Raw genomic sequence first — 13,849 nt, 5'->3', positions numbered from 1 at the left:
GATTTCTTGCCCAGCTGAGAGTTTTGTTATTTAGCACTGGGTGTTTGCAATTCACAAGCAGCTTTCTGACCATTTTTCCTGTGCATCTTTTTCATTTGACAGAGTTTTACCTGGAAGCTTTTGTACTTCCAGTCCTACAGTGAACCAATAAAGGTGTTTTACAATATTATTTCAGGTCGTGCTTCTTCTCTCTTCCAATCAATCCTTCTCTTTCCAGCAGGACAGATTAAGTGGCTCACACAAGTACAGAAACAGCTGCTCTGGGGTTGTTCTCAGGCTCACAAACCACCCTGGATAGGAGCCCTGGATGGGCCAACTCGTCCACTCACGGCAGTGCAAGAGGGAGCAACTGCAACCCCTCATTAGAGGTGGGCTGAGCTGCTTACTCAGAGTGTAACTCTCCTTCTTGCAGCAAAACCAACTCCCCCAGAAATGACCAGCACAAAACTCAGAGTCCTTTGGCTTTGCACCAGCACGAGGAGGGAGCTGAGCTCAGTGTGGGCTTTCTGAGCAGCCTCCCTGGGCAGAGACGCCTCTCCTCTGCACCCCGGGAGCAGCAAGAAGCAGCTCTGACCAGCCAGATTTCTATTTATAAAGCCAAAGTTGTTCTAAAAGGGCTGTCTCAGAACTGCCCTCAGGCGAAAAGCACCTTTCAAACCTCAGCGTCTCTCTCCAAAGGATGTTATTTCAGCCTCTAAGAGAGCAAATATGAAATAATTAAAAACTAATACGATGAGTGTCTCGGCCTTAACTCATGCATAATTAATTTATTTCAGAATCCTGATGGCTGCTGAGGTGCCCTGGGCACGCTGCTCACCCCTGTGCCAACTCCTCGGAGCTGGGAGGCAGCACGGGCTCTGCTGAGCATGGGGGGAATTTTTGGGAGCTGCCCTCAGCCTGATCCCCTGATGGGTGATTCTTGCTGATATCCCATCCCAATCCCCGCTTCCTGTCCCATCCCTGTCCCCATCCCCGTCCTATCCCTGTCCCCATCCCCGTCCCATCCCCGTCCCATCCCTGTCCCATCCCCTTCCCCATCCCCGTCCCATCCCTGTCCCATCCCTGTCCCATCCCCATCCCATCCCCTTCCCCATTCCCATCCCATCCCGTCCCATCCCGGTTTTTGGGACCCCTTTTGTCCCCCCGCGCTCCCGCCGTGTCCGCCCGTCCCGCAGCGCCCTCTGCCGGCCCCGCCGGGAACAGCGGGAACGCGCCGGGCTCGGCCCCACGGACCCCAAACCCGAGGGGATCCCACACAGGCGGCGGCAAAAACATCCCCGAGTGCATCCCCGGGGGTGCCGAGAGGCAGAGAAGTGCCACAAACCCGATTCTCGGCCAGACGCTTCCCAAGCCCTTTTTCCGCAGGTTTTGGCTGCTCTGCCGCAGCCCCGGGGCTCCCGCAGCACTCCTCAGATCCCAGAATATCCCCTAAATGCAGGATCTTTAAGGGTGATGCCCTTGAGACACTTTCAAAACTTCTGAGGTGCACTTAACTTTGAAGAAAAGAAAGAAGAGAAAGAAGAGAAAGGGAAGGAGAAGGAAGAATAGTAAGGAAAGGAAAAGGAAGGACAGTAAAGAAAGAAAGAAAAGGAAAGAAAGGAAGGAAAGGCAGGCACGAAGGCAGGAAGGAAAGAAAGGAAGAAAAATAAAGAAGGAAAGGGAGGAAAAGAAGGAAAGGGAGGAAAGGAAGAAAAGGAATTTTGCCGTGGCACAGCTGAGCACAGGCACTGCAAGAAAACCACTGAGACCACAGCCAGTCCCTGCAGTGACCAGCACGGGGCTGAGGAGGTCACTCCGGCTTCTCACAGGAGATTTTCAAAGGGAACTTGGCCACGGGTGCTTCGGGAGTGACCTGGACACAAACCCTGCCCCGGGCAGCCCCGAGCCCCGGGGGAGCCGCCCCTGCCCAAAGCTGGGCTGCGCACGGAGCACGGCCGAGCGCAGAGCTGGGTGCGAGGATCCTCCCTCCTCCTCCTCAGCCTTTCATTGCTGCTGCTGCTCTCAGCGCCTTCTCCAGGGATGCATCTCCCAGAGGGTTTTAGGATGTGATGCCTCCTTGGCTCCTGCTCCCTCTTCCCTTCAACAACAGCCTCAGCTCCAGCTTTCCAACCTGATCCTTCCACCTTCAGTCCTGCCCAGCTGCAGGGACATCAAACCCGGGAGCAGATGGTAGCCTGGAAAAATCATATGGCATTTGCCTTTTCCAAGCCATCCTGTTTCCCAATTTAGAGCAGAAAGAAATCCAATCAGTCAAATCCAATTCAAGCTGGGCCTAAGTCTGGAAAACCGATTATGCAAAATGCCTGACATCAGTGCTTGATGTGAATGTTGAATGGAGTTTGGGAGGACTCAGGGTGTTTATACCCAGGGATTTAAAAATAGCACTAAGGCCAAAGCACCTTTGATTTCTTGACAAAAGATTACAATTGATAAGAGGAACAATTTTCCATTGGGTTATGCCAGCTCTGACACAAACACATCCCCTGCACCTCCATCCCACATCTGCCCAGGCCACAGGACATGGAACCATCCAGCTCCTGAGCCCTCAAGGGTCCTGTTTCAGTCCTGGAAGGGTTAAAAGAGGAGCGTCTGATTGCAGCAGTCAGCTCACTTCATTTAAGCACCTATTTCAAGTTCCATTGAGAAACATTATTTTTTAAATGATACTCTCATGGTTCCTGCTGTCATCACAGGAAGTTAAACAGAAGAGGCTCCTTCCCTACTCTGCCTCTGCAACAGCATCGTCATCTCTGCCTTATCTCTGCCTTATCTCTGCCTTATCTCTGTCTTACCCAGCTGTTCCAGCAGCTCCTCCCCTAAAATCAATATATCAGACTCACAGGCTACAGTTTCAGTCAGATACTCAGGTGCTTGCACAGATCTTCACCTAATTAACAAATAAGTACTACAAAACAAAGGTTTTTAATAAATATTTCTTTATTCAATTCCTGTTTTACAAAACTTCTACCAGCATCTGTACAAGTGCTCACCAGGGGAGGGCTGCTGGCCTGGGGGGCCCCAGACAGCCCCTGCAGAGCCTGGGCTGACCGGGCGAGCAGAATTGGAGAATTTGGAGCATTTCAGTGAACCAGCAAAATGCAACTCCAGGAACTAAAGAGCCTCTCTAAAACTGTGCAAGAAGCAGAGCGTGTTACCTTGGTTGAGATGCTGAAATGTAAGGAATTCGAGATTTGTATCCTCCAATGAAAACATTTTTTTCACAAGCTGGAAAATCAATAAAAGTGAATGTTTTCATCCAGGCTCTCAAGTCAGATTTTTCTTTCAGATCTTTGGCTGATAAACTATTGACTAGAGAGAGCTTTGACCAACTGCCTCAGAGCAGCATAAAGCAGGAGTCTAATCAGCTCTGATAAGTCAGCACACCACCAACTGGTCTGTATTTACAGAGAACTCACAGAAAGGCTATTTCAAAGTGGAAATGTGCACGATCTGAACTCTAGCATTGATTTTGTCTTCTCCTGAACACTTCCTCATGGAATTTAAACTCTGGGTAAACTGACAAGACCACAAACCAGCAAACTAATCAGGTAATGAGAGTTCTCACAGTCCTAATTAAAGGCCACAAAAAAGGGGCTGTAAATCTTTTCATTGGTATGACCTGGCCCACTGATCCCATGGGAAAATTAAAATGAAAGAGACAAACTCATGTTATTTTCCTGGGGAGTTTTTTTCTTGTAAATGAACCAATACATCCATTAAAGTTGAACCAAAATATTGATTCAACCCAAATTCATTTTCCACACACATCTATGTAGAAACACGGGTCAGGACAGCAGAGCTCAGCCTGCAACCTGTGTAAATTTTATATCTGTGGTCAGGGGCTAAATTAAGTCCAGTGTAAAACCACTGTACTGGATTTTTTGTCACTTTTTCCATTCTTTTCAAGGCCGGTTTGGACAGGGCTTGGAGCAACCTGATGTGGCATCCCTGCTCATTGCAGGGGGGTTGGAACTGGAGGAGTTTTAAGGTTCCTTCCAACCCAAACCATCCATGATTTATGATTCTGTGGTCCTGCCAACGGAGCAGCACAAGTCCTCTCATTGCAGAGACACTGCCAAGCAAAACTCTGCTCTTCCCTCATCTCTGCTTCCATACTAAACTTCTCCCACTGCAGTGAAAATCCTGGAGCTCCTTGAGCTCATCCACTGTTCCCAGAGCAGGAAAAGCTGTTCCAGAGCGATGATTCCCTAAGAACCAGGGGCTCAAAAGGAGCCGAGTCACACCCGTGCCGTTCTGTCCTCTAAACGGGGCTGTGAAATGTCAGTGTTTGGAATCAGCATCTGTCAGCCCCTCAGGCCTCGAGCAGGCAGAAGGAGCAGACTCTGGTCCCCAGGAGGGAGGGGAAGGAGTCCCTGCTCCTCCTGCCCAGCCCTCACGCCGTTTCCCTCAGCTCTGAGTGTTGTCCTGGCCACTGCTCTGATCCAGTTCTCATTTTTGGTAGTTGTGTGTTGGTCTTCAGGAATCTGACATGAGCAGCAGTAAAGGCTACAAAACACACACCGAGACACCCTGAATGTCCAACGCCTGCCAGAGCAGCTGTGTTGGTGTGAGATGTTGTAACTCTGCAGGAGTGAGCGATGCCAGCACCAGTCTGCTCTGGAGACAGCACCACTGGCTCCTTTCCTCACCTCCCGGTCCCATCTGTCACCAGCTCCAAACTCTGCTCAGGATCTGCTGCAGGAAGCCACAAAAAGTTTGTTCCTTGGGGTGTAACCAAAAACCAGAGCTGACAAACACAGTGCTGTGTACACAAAAAGACTTATTCATGGGCCAGAAATAGTCCCTGGGTACCAGCGGTGCTCGGCACCTGGGTTTTACATCGAGATACGGCTCCTTAAACCACTCAGGTTTTCATCTGCATGCTGAGATCGAATTAAAAAGGAAAGTCACTACCAGGCTAGAGGAAGGGTCACACTTGGGAGTCAGCATCAGGTTTTCAGCTGTGCCAAACCCGAATTTTCTCAGAACAAAGCACTCTTCCTCCTCTGCTCAGTGATCCATCCCCCAGGGTTCACATCCATTTGCAACATCTTCATCACCCACTTGTCCCTCCTGGCTCCATCAATGAACTCATCAAGAGACAACTGCCCTGTGGGTGAGGAGGGGGACACGAGATGGGCAGTCAGAACACAGAGATAAGAGACAAGGAGGAGGCAGGAAGCAATTCCAGCCATGTGTCAGATAAAATGCTAATCAGACACGACCTTCCTTAATTTCCCCACCTCTGCCAGGCCAGGCAGCTAAAGACAAACCAGGGGCTGTGACCCTGCTCATTCCCACCTGCCCCATCCAACAGGAGACTCCAGATGCTGCAGGGGCTCACCCAGGCACTTCCAGGACCGGTGCCAGTCAGGTCCTGCAAGCCCCAGTTTGACTGGAACCAGCGTCTTTACTCAGCTCTTTGTGCTGGGATTGGGACCTGCCCTCTGGCTGCTGGGGGCTGTCAGAGGATGGGATCTGAGTGACATCAAAATCCAGACGGAGCAGTGACTCCTTGGTATTTTACATTAAAATAACAGTGGAAAAGATTTCACCCTGCTGCACCTTCAAAGTCACTTTTGACTGTGGAACAGAGCAGAACCAAGCCCAGCGTGTGCATTGTGAGTAACACAGTGGAGCCAAGTGATCTCTGGGCAGCCAGGACCAGAGGCAGCCAGCCCGGCACAGGTGAGCTCTCATCAGGCAGGAATGCAATCTGTGCCAGCCATCACTCACCATCCCCGTTCTCGTCCACCAGCTGAAATATCCTGTCCACCACCTCCTCTGGTGTCAGCAGCGGGGTCCTGTCCTCCACGTCCGACCAACACACCCTCTTCAGCCTGTAGATGGACTGAAAGGAGTTCACAAATTAGGAAAGGCACTGGAAAATGAAAAGCAGTGAACTCCATTATCATCCCAACCTGAGAAGGTCTTTTTCAAAGGCTGTGGGTTTAACCTTTCTGGAAAGATCTGCCCCTCAACAGCCTCAGATCTAGAACAGAACCCCTGACCTTACGCCTACCCTCACTGCACGTTAATTACCTCATTTGCTCTGTGCAGCTGCTGCTCTCCTGTTTCCCTTACACATATTGGTCAGACCTCAGGGTTCCTTTGCAGAGAACAAAGCAAGAGTTCCACAGATGGGAAAAATCATAAGCCTTGACTGTGATTTTTTCCTAACGTCCAAAGCCAGGCACATCTGGACTAACCCAGCCCTCTCTCTGGGGAAGCTGTGTCCAGGCTGCAGATCAAACCTGTATTAGCACAGATTTTGACCCCCAGTTTCTGCTCCCCTTTGCCATGGGAAAGGGTCAGATTTTGTCCACTCCTGTGGCACCACCTGTCCATCGTTACCTTTACTGCTTAGGCTGAAGGGTTTTGTCTAAAGTCTTCCCAGAGAGAGGATTAGCAGTGGCCTCACAGTTCTGGACAATTCTTGGTTGACCTCAAAACTATAATGGGTCGTGGCCCAGACAGGCTGCCCTGCTGCCACACCAGCTGCTGCAGGTGACCAGCTGCTCACCCTCCCCAGCCGGAGGCCCTGCTGTCCACAGGGACAATTCCTGGCACTGCACTCCCCCGAGATGCTCAGATGGGTGATAAGCAGTGGTTATCACCCTGCCAGGCACTGCTGTGCAGGGGAACCGTCCCTGTGGTGCTGCAGCACAGCCACCGAGATATTTCACCTCAGGTAAGAGCACAGGTACCTGTGCCTGGCTGCCTGCTCAGCCCCACAGCATCCTTCAGGTTGGAAAAGAGACCTTCAGGATCCTCCAATCCAGCTGTTCCCCCAGCACTGCCAAGGCCACCCCTAACCCCTGTCCCCAAGTGTCACATCTACACAGCCTTTACATCCCTGCAGGGATGGTGATTCCTGTGTCATGGCTGGACAACACTTTCAGTGAAGAAATTTTTCCTAATAATCATCTAAACCTCCCCTGGTGCAACTCGAGGTGATTTCCCCTTGTTCCATCACTTGGCAGAAGACACCAGCTCCCACCCTGCCAACCAAACCATGGAGTCACTGAGAGGCCTCTTCTCACACCTCTGCACCATCACTGGTTACATCCAGGGCAGGACACAGCAGAAACCCAGAAAGGCACCGGTACAAAGGAATTTCGGGGCTAATTGGTGCCTCTCAGGGTATTCTCACCAACCACCCAGCCAGGACACAGCCCCAGCAAGGGCATGGGGTAAAACCCTCCTCCCCAGGCCAGCCCAGGGAACCTTGGTGCTGAGAGGTTGAAAAGAATGGCAGAGCAGAGCTCCAGGATCTCCAGAACCCAGAGGGTGCATTTCTGGGCAGCAGCAGGGCCAGGCTGCCCACAGTGGGTACAGCAGAGCCCTCAGACACCCCAGCAGGCTCCAAACCCTTTCACCAAGGTCAGGCATTTTCACTTCATCACCATCCACAGCTGCCCTGAAACCTGATTATCACAAACCCCATATACATCATAACATTGCCAAAGAGCAGCGATTGCTTAAAAAAGTGATTGGGCAATGCCCACTTACTTCAACAATTTCCAGCAGCTCAGGTTTATCTATGCAGCCATTCCCATCCTTGTCATACACTTTGAACGTCCACCTCAGCTTGTGTTCCAGTTTTCCTCGTAAAACAAGATTCAAGGCAGCTACGTATTCCAGAAAATCAATGGTGTTATCCTGTGGCAACAGAAAAGCAGCAGCTGGATGACATTAACTGGGTAGAAAGTTGATAGAAAACTGCTTTACAGATTCCAGAAAACCTGGGTTAAAAGTGCCAACAGGATAATGCATGGGACAGGTCTTTGGCTGGCACTGTAAAGAAGGTTTGGAGCAGTTCAGGACCAGCAGCAGGCACAGCCACACCCTGTGCACCTCCTCCCCCATCCTGTCATGCACCAGCAGCCCTTAAATCCAGATTCTCTGTCCTGTCAGGGAAGCTCCTATAAATTAGGAATGGGACTTCATCTTTTATGCACAGTTTGCTCTGCTACCTTTTCTGCACAGCTTTCATAACAGAATTTGGGACCCGAACCTTTCATTTTTTGCAGGAATTTGGGTTTTTACAACTTGGAATTCTGAGACAAGCCTGACCTGCCAACATCTTCCATGGCCTTTTTTAATCCTTTCTCACAAACTGACTTTTGCTGCCACTTCCATGTGATTTTGCTGCTGTTTCCAAAGGGAGCTTAAGGGAGATGAGTTGATCAGAGATGAACAACCTGAGTCCCCCTTTCCTGTATGGATACAAGGAACAAACATCCCCACACTTGGAATGTGATCGAGAGCATCAGGAAAAAAATAATTGAAGCATTTGGCAAGCGTTGCTCACCCAAGGCAGCTGAGCTCCACTCTTTGAGAACCCAAAGCATCCCAGGCTGCCCGTGGCAGCAGCGCAGGGTATGCAGGAACTGTGACTAAACCAGAAAACCCACTTTTCCCAGGTGTCTCATGACAAATACGGCAAAGGGAATCAAGACCAGAATGTCTGAATTGTTCAGCATTCCTTTCCTTCTGGAAAGCAAAGCTAAAATCAATATTTTATTACAAACCACCTGTTCATACTGGATGCAGACACTTCCTCCAACACAGAACAAGCCAGAGTAGGACTTTCCTGCACTGTAATTTTCCCCCATCTCAACAGAGAAATGTTTCTGCCATGTGGGAGCCTTGGCTGTTTGAGGGTGTTAGAACAACACTGTCTCAAAGTGTGACTGCCTAAGTTTCAACCTTTTAATTCAATCTTAGTCCTTTCAGGGGACATTCTGACCTTAATTTAGGTAGAGATTTGAGGAGATAATCCAGACCAGCCTGTGCTCCTTCTCCTGCCCTCGGGGGTCCCTCGCCCCTGCCTCAGTCCCATGAAGGGTGGGCACAACCCAAACACCTCCCCACTGCAGACGACAGATACAGAAATGGTTACACAAGTACCTGTAAAACCTTCTCAGCACTTACCCCATTCTTGTCAAAAGCCCTGAACATGTTCTCCACATACTCTGCTGCTTCCTGATTATCCTGGACCCCGAAGAACCTCTTGAACTCGTGCATGAAGAGGGTCCCACTGGGACATTCCACCACAAACTTCTTATACCATTCCTGCAGCTCTGCAACATCAATCTCTCCTTGATCCTCTTCAGCATTGGTGAACTGCTGTCCCATTTCCCCACAGAAGGCAGGATTAAAAACAGAAGGAAAAGAAGAAAAGTCCTTTGTTCTTTTTCTTCTCGCTGTCTCGTGCCTCTATCTGATGTTAATGCTGTGTCACCTTCTCTCTTCTGTGTTTTAGTTTCTTGTTCCTCCTCCCCTGCCCAGCTCCCGGTGCTGCAGCTCCGTGTGCTCCCCAGGAGATCTGAGAGTGGCTCCTCTGCCCCGGAGCACTGAGCACTGGGCACGGATAAAAATAACTAAAGATCATTAGAAGATTCCCACCCATGAGCCCCAGAGACCTTCAGATGTTCTGAGCTGTGCCCTATTTAGAAGCAAACTCCAGGGGCTCAGTGTCTTTCTACACATTAATACCTCCATGTCAAAGAATTTGGGAGCCGAGGTTCCCTTTGCACACAACACACAGCCCCACTCTGTCCTGTAGAGTCTTTCCGGGGAAAAAAGGGATTATAGGGGAAGGAACATTTATCTTTGCAATGCTGGCTTGTATTACCTGCCTGTGGGGGTTGCTCAGTGCTTCAGTGAGAGGGGGCATAGGAAAAAACAACAATCACGGAGAGGAACTCCTGAGAAAACAAACACTTCCATAAAGAAACCTGCTAATGCATTAAATTAACTGAATGTCTGCTGTAGCTGTGCTCTACAAAATGGTTGAGAGAATTAGTGGAGGCACCTGGATACAAACACACACATTCCTCTTATTGTCACATCTCCATCTTATAGCTTTAAGCTAAAAAGAACAGGAATTATTTCCATATTTTTAGAGCATATTCTTCTAATTCCCTTCCCCTCTTTGTGTCCATGGGAGTTCCCCTCCTGCCAGCCTTCCCCCTGACCCTCCTTTACTGCGTTGATTACAGACACCAAGTGTGGCTCTTCCCTGAGCTCCTTCTGTCCAGCACCACTCACAGCCACGGCTCACCCCCTCCTCTCCACATGCACAGAGCCCTTTCCTTCTCCTGCAGGAGCCACCAGCTTTTCTCCACACCAAACCAGTTGCTCTGAACCCAGTTTGTGTCCGCTGGAAAGAATGACCTGAGCTATAAATGTGCCCAAGCCAGCCTGATATCTTCATTAAGAGGATTGGAGCAGCATTAATAGAAAACAATAGATTCTCCTATCCTAATGCCAAGGTCCAGATGGATTTAAGCTGCTCACTTTTTTGGAACAATTTTTGGTGTTGGTTAGGTAAGAAGAGCCTCTCTCATGGAAGAATACTGGCTAAGAACCAGGCTGAAATTTGAATTTGATATTGCAGAACAGTAGAGCAATTCATGCAGCACTGTAAGAGTGGGATTTGCTCTGAATCCACTCACACCTGCAAATAACCCAGCAGTGTACTGTGTGTGTATATATATATATATATAATATATATACACATACAGAGATTTGCAGGAGTCTAATACAACCTTACACTGTTACATGTAAGGATACCCAGGCAAGGTTTGGTTTCACTTAAAAGAAGAGCAAAGAGAGGATAGAGACAACACAGCAGAAGCCTGGAGATGGATGGGAAGGGCCAGAGAAGTTGCCAGTAAATTTAAGACTGTTCTATTTAAATTAAAGCATTTTTATAGAATAATATTCTTGTCTATCCTCATGCCTAGAAGAATGCAACACAGTTAATGAACTCAACCCTTCCCTTTGGAAATGCTTCAGCTGAATTTCAGCCCCTGACTTGGAGATGCCTCATCCACAACAGAGCAGCTCGAGGGCTGGCTCATCAGAAAAATAACAGTAAATCCATCCCCCCCGTTTTTCTCTTCATAGAGCTACTGGAAAGAAGTCTTTGGTAGCCACAGTCATGTTTATAAATTATTTTATATAATTTTTGGAATTATCTTGCCTGGTGAGGCCAGGAGTTCTCCCAGCGTCCCAAACATCCCCAGGCCACAGAAGTGCTGCCAGGACAGCAGTGGGGAGGATCCATTCCCTTTTCCTGCAGCACAGCTGGGGAATTTGGGATGTGCTGGGGTGAAGCCTCTCCACCATTTTGTGCTGCTCTCCTGCACGGAGCTGCCTGCTGGAATGCGACTGCTGAGAGCGCACAGCAAGACTCCACATGCCCAGGACATTGTCTTGACTCATTGCATAATTTTGTTTTGCCTTATGGGAACTTGGTGCTCTGTTCCCAGGAGAGAAAATGGTTCCTCTTTGTTTTGATGACTGCAGTCTTCTCCAGCCAGGAACAAAGGGCTGCAGGAGACCTGGAGTACAAAGCCCAGCTGCTGCTATTGCAGGTTTCATGACATACAATCGTGTTGATAAAATAGTGATATTAATTTGGCACTGAAATAAAGTAAATCCCATAGCTCCTGGTACGAAAATTCCTCTGCATGTCCTCTGTGTGCTCTGCAGACTGCACTGAGAGAGCTGCTGTCTCTCAGCCAGCAGGATGTCACTTTATAAGGCACAGTTTATCAGTCAAATTACTTCTTACTTTGATTCAAAAAAACTGATGCATATAGATGTAAATATAAGCAGAGAGAAGTAAAAATAAAAAGAGTCATTTCTAGAAAACACTGCAGTGGAGAGGTTGGTGCTGTTTGTCTGCCTGAAGGAGCAGGATCAGCGCTCTGTGTGTTGTGTCAGAGTGAACACTTTGGATGATCAGTTACAAACAGGTAACATCTGATTGCACGTCCTGCCTAATGAGTTATCCCTGGATTATCACCTCTACAGCTCCAAAGCTCTGGAGTTTCCCAGCCAAGAGCATGGAAAAAGACAGCCTATTTCCCGTCAGCTGCCTACCCCAACGTGCTGCCACACGCTTCAGCACAGGCTGGTAGAAACTCAAGAGAAAAAAAAAAAAACACCAAACCCTGCAGAGGGCTGGGAAGACTCATTTGTTTGGCATCTGTGTCGGTGCTGGGAAGGCAGCAGTGGCTGTGGCAGAGGCAGCAGGGTGCTGGCAGGCACAGCTGCCTGCCAGAGGGGACCAGCTTCAGGGAGACTGCAGGCAGGACTGGACCCTTCTCCCAAGCTGGAGCTCCCAAGCTGGAGCAGTCCTCACCCAGCTGTTTTGCCACATTGCTCCATTTTTTTAAATCCCCCAGCCCTGACCTGCGGGTTGGGTGTCTCGAGTGTCCTTCCAGTGTGCCCAGGAAGGGCAAAACTCCACCCAGGCAGCTCCCAGCACTGCCACAGACAGCCAAGGCAGCAGGAGCATGAGCAGCAGCACTGCCGGTGGCTCCTTCCATAGCTCCCCAAGCATCCACCACAAACAAAGCCAACCCAAAGCATCCTTAAATTTCCCTGTCGTCGCCAGGCGGGATGGAGGCGTGGACAGCAGGAATGCAGGGAGGATGAACGGCAGCTTTTGTGCTGACCCATCTGAGGAGAGATCAAAGATCCTTCAGAGCTTGGCCTGGAGTTCAGCCCAATATCTCCCTGTGTCTCTTCCCAGTTGCTCCCAAAATTGTCCTACCACTGCATGTTTTTATACAGCAGGAATAACAAGGGTGTTTCATTGCACGAGCAGCTGTCCCTTGATTTACACATCAGAAATGGTCAGGTACCACTAACGAAACCCATCCACTGCAGTGTCACCCAACACAGAGAGTGCTGGCCCTGAGGTATCTTCTGCTGATTGCCAGAAAGATTTTCTTATGTGCTGACAAACTCCTGCTAAATATTTCCTCTGAGTGGAATTCCGTGCTGGATGAAGCCTGAATTATCTACCTTGCACTTGGCATCCGGCAAGGCAAACTTCCCCAGAAAAATGTTGAATTGTTTTGTCTGTGTGTGAAGATCTCCAACATTTTTTCTGGTTCCAAACTCTTGGCTCAGGACTGAGCTGTGGGTGTAAGTCAGCCTTCCAAAAGGCAGGGTTCAGCATTTTCCATAGGGCTCATGCTGAGAAGGAGAAGGGAAATTCCCATTTTTTTCTGGTTAATTGAAACTGAATGGTGAAGTATTGTATGATCCCTGAAACCAAGATTCACCACTGAGTCATGGCTCTCCACCTACAGGGAAAATAAATAAGACGCGAGGCTGGAGGGCAGGAGACTGCAGAGGGACCAGGGAGAAGCTGCTGAGCCCCTTCCCAGGGGTAGGTGTGACCCCAGAGTGGGGATGGAGGCAGGGAAGAGGGACATTTTTATGCTTTTCAGAGAAAAAAGTGTGTGCTTCTGGCTTTAATCAGAGCTGACTTCAGAGTTTGGCTTCATCCCGTGCTGTCATTGACCGGATATGGATCTATATGGATGGATTTAGGACAAGAGGAAATGTACTTAAAATGTGCCAGGGGAGGTTTAGATTGGATATTTGGGAGAATTTCTTCACTGAAAGGATGGACAAGCACTGGAACAGGCTGCCCATGGAAGCGGCAGAGTCACCGTCCCTGGAAGTGTTCAAAACCGTGTGGATGTGGTGCTAAGGGACACGGTTCAGTGGTGGGCCTGGCAGTGCTGGGTTAATGTTTGGACTCAATGATCTTAGAGGTCTTTTCCAGCCTTAATTATGCTGTGATTCTATGACTCAGCTGAATATGCTTTGAACTGCGAAAAAGCCCAGGAACTTTATGTTTTCTTCACAAAATATTCTGTTTAAAAGGCAAAGATATCCCGTTTAAAAGCAAACTTCCTTTCCTAAATACTCCATTTACAAAGGGAAAAACAAATCCCGTTTGGAAGTTTCCTAAATATTCCATTTGACAGGAAAAGGGCCGCGGCAGAAGGCCGGGGGATCGATCGGGCGCTCC

General features: G+C 49.1%; 1 protein-coding gene across 1 annotated transcript; it reads right to left on the bottom strand.

The window, feature by feature from the left end:
- Positions 1-4,982: 4,982 nt before the first annotated feature.
- Positions 4,983-9,141, bottom strand: GUCA1B (guanylate cyclase activator 1B). The gene is made up of 4 exons (XM_068995836.1): positions 8,938-9,141; positions 7,513-7,662; positions 5,737-5,851; positions 4,983-5,110 (listed from the first exon to the last, which is right to left on the bottom strand). Exons 1-4 carry the CDS (start codon positions 9,139-9,141, stop codon positions 4,983-4,985), a joined length of 597 nt encoding a protein of 198 aa, XP_068851937.1.
- Positions 9,142-13,849: the final 4,708 nt, after the last annotated feature.

Source organism: Aphelocoma coerulescens, chromosome 26 (genome assembly GCF_041296385.1).
Source record: "Aphelocoma coerulescens isolate FSJ_1873_10779 chromosome 26, UR_Acoe_1.0, whole genome shotgun sequence".
Classification (NCBI taxonomy): Eukaryota; Metazoa; Chordata; class Aves; order Passeriformes; family Corvidae; genus Aphelocoma; species Aphelocoma coerulescens.
The sequence above is the reverse complement of the archived record's forward strand: the minus strand, read 5'-3'. Positions and strand labels throughout refer to the sequence as shown.

Coding starts and splice junctions, on each gene's coding strand:
- GUCA1B (XM_068995836.1), bottom strand. CDS start 9,141: ATGGGACAGCAGTTCACCAATGCTGAAGAGGATCAAGGAGAGATTGAT. Junction 7,663..8,937: donor GGGCTTTTGACAAGAATGGG/GTAAGTGCTGAG, acceptor CTGTTGCCACAG/GATAACACCATTGATTTTCT. Junction 5,111..5,736: donor GGTGGACGAGAACGGGGATG/GTGAGTGATGGC, acceptor CCTCACCCACAG/GGCAGTTGTCTCTTGATGAG.